Source organism: Cydia splendana, chromosome 10 (assembly GCF_910591565.1).
Source record: "Cydia splendana chromosome 10, ilCydSple1.2, whole genome shotgun sequence".
Taxonomy (NCBI): domain Eukaryota; kingdom Metazoa; phylum Arthropoda; class Insecta; order Lepidoptera; family Tortricidae; genus Cydia; species Cydia splendana.
In genome coordinates, this window is record NC_085969.1 from 18,496,332 (window position 1) to 18,503,971 (window position 7,640).

Sequence of the window (7,640 nt, forward strand, 5' to 3'; positions counted from 1 at the left end):
TGTATTTGACTTGTGCCGTAGCTAATTTGTTACCGATGGCTATAATATTGATGATGGAAACAATGTAGGTAAGTTGTGGTTAAGTACCTATTTCCTTAATTTTGAATAATTTTACGGTTTAGACTCACTTGTTTTAAGTCACTCGCGCGACATGTTTCGGAGAGCCTAGGTTTAGGTCTAGGTGAGACTAAACCGTAAAATTATTCAATGTTAGTATGTCTCACAACAGTTAAAATTTGATTATTTCCTTAATTTTTATCAGCAGGTACTCGTAATCTGCTATTCGTTTTCAAAGAATATTGAAGGATGTATTTTACATTTATTAAATACGTGTTATATTCCGGTATTTAATGTAATTGTTTAGGTATTTAATGTACTAATAGACTTTGTAATAGTGTTCCCATAAAGTGTGATAAAATCAAAGTACTCGTAAGGTAGATGTCCGAATGCTCGTCACAGTCCCAATACAGGCAATACAATGACATATTTAAACTGAGTCATCAACAATAGAGGTGATAGCGTGCTAGTGCAGCGTGGTGTCATCTATTGGGCCTTGGCATGTCAAGCACTGGTACGTTTACCTATAATAACATCAATCTGTTTAAAGTTTCACGAAAGTAAAAGCTATTCAAAATTCAATAATAAAAAATAGTTCTCCTTACGTTGACCAACAGGCGTAAAAAACTTCCTATTCACCCTCATTTACATCCATTTTCCAGCAAATCAGGCACGCTTTCTTTTTGCTAAGCAACTATAAACGCGTTCATTATCTCATTGTTTTGCCAACCTCATTTAAGCCAAAAAAAACACTATCGGACCGCGACATTCCAAATGCCTACGGAGGTACCAGATCAGGGTGGCTAGCCAAAATAATAATCATTGATAAAAAACCCTAATCCAAACTTAAATATTTTACAAGACACCTGCAATAATATTGTTACTCGACGAAGGCCACAAAAATATGTGACACGCTCTTATAGCTCTACAAATAAGATCGTGTCAGATATTATTGCAGCCTTCTTTGTGCAACATATTATGGCAAGTGACTTTACCTACACCAGTCTGTAAGTGCATACCTACTCATTTTATGAATGGAATTCATTCATAAAGTGGGTATGCTCTTTTGCAGCTCGCTGTGCTTATGGAAACAGTCACGTGACTTTTTGTAGCATTTGTCATCCCTATATTTTTTTATTTTTTTTTTAGCAGATTTGGGATCCTAGCCAAGATGACAATCGTACATCGATGAACGCCAAACGGAAAGAATACATGTATCGGGACGACAGACATAATTTATGTATAACAATTTTTAGGAACAAAAACTAGCACCAGACAAAGATATATGCACAGATCATATTATACTCAACCGAACCGAGAAAACCAAGGAAAAGGTGGATGGACTGTGTCAGAGATGATATGAAACGAACGCAAGTGAATGATGAAATGACGGGCGACAGAGAGGTGTGGAAGAGAAAGACATGCTGCGCCGATCCCAAGTGAATGGGACAAGGCCAAGAGAATGATAAAATAATACTAGTACAGATACCCAATCCCATACGATATATGTTGCGTAATCTTCATGCTAAGTTCCATGTAATTTAAGTAAGTCATTTTACAATTAGAGTTTAACTTCGATTGTATGGGTATACTGTATGGCTTTTTGGCTATAGCCCTAGCTGATCTTACTATTTTCGATATTCCAAATACATTCAATATTGGGTAATATTCGTACACTGGTTTACCCAAGAGATCGGCTTGCACTTACTCCTAAGCGAATAGTCGGCAAGATGATTGCATTGTTTGTAAATGAGATCGTCTCGAAAAAACAAATCGACTGCATATTTAATCACCAACTTACACCAAAGTCTTCATCATTTCAAATTTGAACTTAATACGCACGTTTCAAAGTTGATTTTCTAGTGATAAGTCTAGAGAGATACGAGGTTGTGATGGTGATGGGTGGATTTGAAACGACCCTCTTGATACGATTGTGTACTGATTAAATCGGACGTACGCGCAGCGCTGGTAATAAATTAACGAAGAGGATCAATTAAAAAGGTTGGTATGTTTTATGTGATCCAACTATTTTTTCATGCAAATAGTTTAAATGCTATGGTTAACTGTTTCTTGGAATTAATGGATTTAGTACAGCGACCGTATACATATATATAGAAGCTCTTAGTACTTGGATATACCAATTGGCGACGAGATTCTTCGAGCTTCACGCGAGCAGTGTTGGCAGTGGCACGAGAACGCGTTGTTTTGGAGCAGTAGTGAAAACAAAAAAATAGTGGCGGGCAACGGCAAGATGGCGGTGGGCAAGTTGGAGCCGTTCGATGTCCACAAAGGCAGCTGGGAAGCGTACAAGGACCGAGTGGAGCAATATTTTGTGGTGAACGAGATCAAAGAAGAGAGGAAAGTTCCACTGCTGATCACGTTGATGGGTGCAGAGGCGTACGAGCTGTTAGTGACTTTGTGTACACCGGCAAAACCGTCTACCTTAAAGTACGACCAAATTCAGAAACTGTTATCCGATCATTTACAGCCTACGCCCAGTGTTTTGGCCGAAAGGTACAAGTTTCGCCAGCGTAAACAGGCAAAAAGTGAAACAGTAGCGGATTACTTAGCAGACTTGAAGAAATTAAGTAGGTTTTGTGACTTCGGGACTTGGTTGGACGACAGTGTAAGAGACCAGTTTGTGTGCGGTTTACATAGTGAGAGCATTCGTTTAAGGTTATTTACTGAAAAGGACCTTAAATTAAAAACGGCTACAGACTTAGCGATTGCAATGGAGGCGGCGGAATTTAACGCAGCGGAGGTAGCTCGTCGAAATAATCCGGGAGGTGAGAGAGAGGCGGCGGGTTGCCATGCAATTAGCGAAGCAACGAGTGCGAGCGGTGTGTTTCGGGCTAGAGCGAGAGGCTACACACGAGCGGCAGCAAGCCGCACCGAAGGCACGCGAGGCGGTGCGACGACAAGCGGGAACGGGCGAGCATGGCCGAACGGACAGCGTAGATATAATGGCGGCGCTAGCGCGGACATGACACTGACAGCTGATTATGGTCGATCAAAAGTAGGTCACGGTCAACTTTGTTCGGTTTGTGGACGGGATCATTCCAGTGAGACATGCAAATTTAAATTATATTCATGTCGTGTGTGCAACCAGGAGGGACATTTAAAGAAGATGTGCCCGCGATTGTCGCGTTCCGTGGGACACCATTATGTTATTACGGAAACGGGAAACCAATCGACCCCGGATGATGATTTAGAGGTAACAAATCTTTCTTTTGTTAAACAAAACAAGTGTGATTCCAAATATCCGCCGTACAAAATGATGATAAATGTGAACAATAGGGACCTATTCATGGAAATTGATACGGGCAGCCGAATTTCATGTATTAGTACGCAATTTTATGAAACTCATTTTAATGATTGTGTGTTAGATACCAGTAATTTGAGGTTATGTTATTTGACAGGAGAAAGTGTGCCTACATTTGGAATGATAAAATCTGTAGTGCGTTTGGGCAACTTGAGTAAAGTTTTGAACTTGTATGTAGTAAATAATGGCAGGGAAAACTTGATAGGAAGAGAATGGTTAGATGAATTTGGTATTATTAAAAGGGTTGAACAACAGTTAGAATTAATGCATTATGTAAAACCGAATGAAGTTTTTGATTTGACGGAATTTAGTTCCAGATTTAAAGACGTATTCTCGGAGGGGCTGGGCCGGTACAATGGCGGGCTGGTCACGCTGCGGGTGAGAGACGGCGCCAGGCCGGTTTTCATGCGCGCGCGGCCGCTGGCGTATGCCCTTCGTGGACCAGTGGAGCGGGAGCTCGAGCGACTGCAGCGAGAAGGTGTCATCACACCAGTTGAAACAGCGGACTGGGCGACTCCGATTGTTCCGGTGGTCAAGTCAGATGGATCCCTCCGGATTTGCGGGGATTACAAGATAAGTTTGAACAAGTATTTAGAAGTGGACCGTTTTCCCTTGCCAAGGGTGGAGGACTTGTTTGCCAAATTACATGGTGGTAAAAAGTTTAGTAAGATTGATCTGTCACAGGCATATGCACAGCTAGTTCTTGATGATACCTCCAAGTATACTGTCATAAACACACACAAGGGCCTATTTAAATATAATCGTCTTATATATGGTCTATCCTCAAGCCCGGGAATTTTTCAGAGGATCCTGGAGCAAATGTTTGCGGACATACCTCGAGTTGGTGTGTTTTTAGATGATGTGGTTATTACAGGGTTAGATGATCAAGAACATTTAAAGAATTTAACTGCAGTTTTTGAGCGACTACAAAAGTATGGGTTAAAAATTAAAAATGAAAAATGCTCTTTCATGTCAGAATCTATAACATACTTGGGTTATGTGGTAAATAGTGAAGGTATTCATACATGTCCTAAGAAGATAGAAGGAATAGTGAATGCAACTACGCCTAGCAACGTGGCTGAGCTTAGATCTTTTATAGGCATGACAATGTACTATGCTAAATTTGTAAAAAATATTAGTACAATAATGGCCCCATTATATGCACTATTAAAGAAGGAAATGAAGTTTAATTGGACACCGGAGTGTGATATGGCCTTTAATAAAATAAAACATTTATTGTCTTCCAGCAAGGTGTTGGTGCACTACTCACCAGATTTGCCGCTGATTCTGACTACTGATGCCAGCAGCCATGGAGTGGCCGGCGTTATATCACACCTTATGCCAGATGGTACAGAGAGAGCTATAGCATATGCTTCCCGAGTTTTGAATAAAGCAGAGAGAGCATACTCACAGATTGACAAAGAAGCGTTGGGAATCATATACTCAGTAAAAAAATTCCATCAATTCCTGTATGGTCGTCGGTTTGTTTTAAGAACAGATCATAAACCATTAGTGACAATTTTTGGGGACAAAGCAGGTATTCCAGTAATGGCAGCCAGCCGCTTGCAAAGATGGGCAGTGATCCTAGGTGGCTATCAATACGACATTGAATACATTCCAACAGCTAAGAATGCAGCGGATGCATTATCAAGATTACCATCAACTAGTCAGGATGTCAAGGACTATACTGAGGTAACATATATAAATTTTGTGCAAGATTTCCTACCTATAACAAGCATGGAAGTGAGGAAAGAGACAGAAAAAGATGAAACATTAAGGAAAGTAAATCAATTTTTAAGCAGGGGCTGGCCAGAGCATTGTTTAGAGGAAGAAATGAAACCATACTTTGCACGAAGACAAGAGCTATACACTGATACTGGCTGTGTTATGTGGGGGTATCGGATGGTCATACCAGCATCACTGCGACCTAGTATTATGAAGGAATTACATAGCAGTCACCAGGGTATGTTGAAGATGAAAAGCATAGCCCGCAGTTTCGTTTGGTGGCCAGGGATTGATAAAGAAATTGAACAAATTTGCAAGCTTTGTGCAATCTGTGCGGCAGACGCAGCAGCAACTGCGAAGTCAGCACCACAGCCCTGGCCTTACTATGAGCAAGCATGGAGTAGACTACACATAGATTTTTTAGGCCCCTTTGAAGGAAGAATGTTCTTTGTCTTAGTAGATTCAACATCAAAATGGATTGAAGCTTTTGTGATGCAGAGGACTACAGGGACCGCTGTGATTAAGGTGTTAATGGAGATATTTGCTCGCTTCGGGTTGCCAAAAGAAGTGGTTTCGGACAATGGACCTCCCTTTACGAGTCAGGAAGTGGATCAGTTCATGACACGGAGTGGAATTAAACACACTTTTAGTGCACCATACCATCCCGCTTCAAACGGGGCAGCAGAGGGGGCTGTCAAGCTATGTAAACGGGCTCTGCGGAAAGCCACCAAGGAAAAGGTAGACTTGGATGTGGCATTACAGTCCTTTTTATTTAACTACCGGAATTGTCCACACAGTACGACAGGTGAGTCTCCTGCCATGATGTTACAGAAACGAGCTCTGCGTTGTAGGCTAGACTTACTTCAACCAGGCGCCACAATCGATCAACGAGTCCGGCAAGCACAAAGCAAGCAGGTGGAGAGGTTCACTAGCAAACCTTCACAGCAAATGAAGCAGGGAGATCCAGTTTGGTTGCAGGAATACAGCGGCCCCGATAAATGGGTGCCAGGAACAATATCGGAGGTAAAAGGAAACCGCAACTATACCGTGACAAGGGAAAACGGTACCACCAGTCATAGGCATACTGATCAACTAAAGAAAAGATTCAAATATTGTGTACCACCCGGGACCCAATTTGAAAACAAGGAGGATATAGGTATAGAGGTGCCACAGTCGGTCGAGCTTCCGATCCAGGCCGCTCGGGACGCGCCCGCGGCGCCCGCACAACCCGGCACCAGTACCGACCCGCCTGCTCAGGTTAGAAGTAATGAGAGTAAGAGAATTAGACGCCCGCCCGTCAGATTTGGTTTTGAGATAGATTAAGTTTCCCAATATTTTTGTTAATTGCTTTTAGAATTAAGGTAAATGTCCTAGGGCTTGATCAACTGTCTCTAAGTGGGGATACCCATATATCACCTTCATTTGGCATGGAAGGTTAAATTAATGAACCACTGTCAAGCTCTGGAACACACGGTTAATTTATATGTAAAAACTACTGTTATTTAAGAAAAGGGGTGTTATGTATGAATCTTGGTGGAGGGTAGGGTTAATTCTCCCCGCGCGCCCTCTGGCGCCGGCACTTTTGTAATGGTTGTCAGTCCGGTAATAAACCTATGTACTGAACGCACGGTCTTCTATTTAGCACCCCTGAGAACCCTTCGTACCATTCCCTTGGGCTTGGATATACCAAGTACATTCTTGACTTCAAAAAACGGTCCACATGACTGACAGTCTGATACGCATCATTGACGGTTATCCCTTTTCCATAAATATACCTCGCCCGCAGCTTTAAAAATTACCCAATACACAATTGCCCGCTTTAAAAAAAGTTGTTTTTGGTCACTAAAAGTTTTGACGAGCATTAATAAAATTCTATACTTATTCGTATGTACAAACATACAAACATCTTGTACTTGACGAGTATTTAACATTATCGAGCTACGCGCAGTACTCAGTCAGACTTCTACATTTAGGTATGCATAGTTATTCTAGTTCGTTGATTTTGTATTAAGAAATGCACATATTGTTCTCTCAATAAAAACATCAACTTGATGCACAAGTTTAAAGTTTTAAGCTGAATTAATCCAGCCAAACAAATAAATCAGCATTTATTGTTAGTGCCTCGTAAACACTTCTAATATTGCTCGTTAAATACGAATACGACTCGTTGCATGAAAACTTGGTAATTACTGCAAAACTTACATCGACACATTCGTTAGCTCTTTTACTCTTCACCGGTAAGACAAGAGAGCGATAGAGACTACGCTACAGTTTCACAGTTCAATAATTGTACTAGAACGCATTCACAAAGATTATTTATTATTTATTAACACACCACTAGTTTCTGATAGAGCAACGCTGAAAAGTAACAATAGATGACGGTGAGCTATAGGAGAGAGAGTGAGAAAGAGAAAGAGGAAGAGAGAGAGAGCGAGAGAGAGAGTGAGGTAATTGATGGTCATTAACTACGGAAGCCACATAAAGTCAGCTTTTTTTAGAAGGTTTTATTTAGGCAAAAACTTTCCCTGTATGTCAT

General features: G+C 41.2%; 1 protein-coding gene across 1 annotated transcript; it reads left to right on the forward strand.

Moving 5' to 3' along the window:
- Positions 1 to 3,064: 3,064 nt before the first annotated feature.
- Positions 3,065 to 6,727, forward strand: LOC134794408 (uncharacterized protein K02A2.6-like). The gene is made up of 2 exons (XM_063766216.1): positions 3,065 to 3,271; positions 3,691 to 6,727. Exon 2 carries the CDS (start codon positions 3,785 to 3,787, stop codon positions 6,425 to 6,427), a length of 2,643 nt encoding a protein of 880 aa, XP_063622286.1. The 5' UTR covers positions 3,065 to 3,271; positions 3,691 to 3,784; the 3' UTR covers positions 6,428 to 6,727.
- Positions 6,728 to 7,640: the final 913 nt, after the last annotated feature.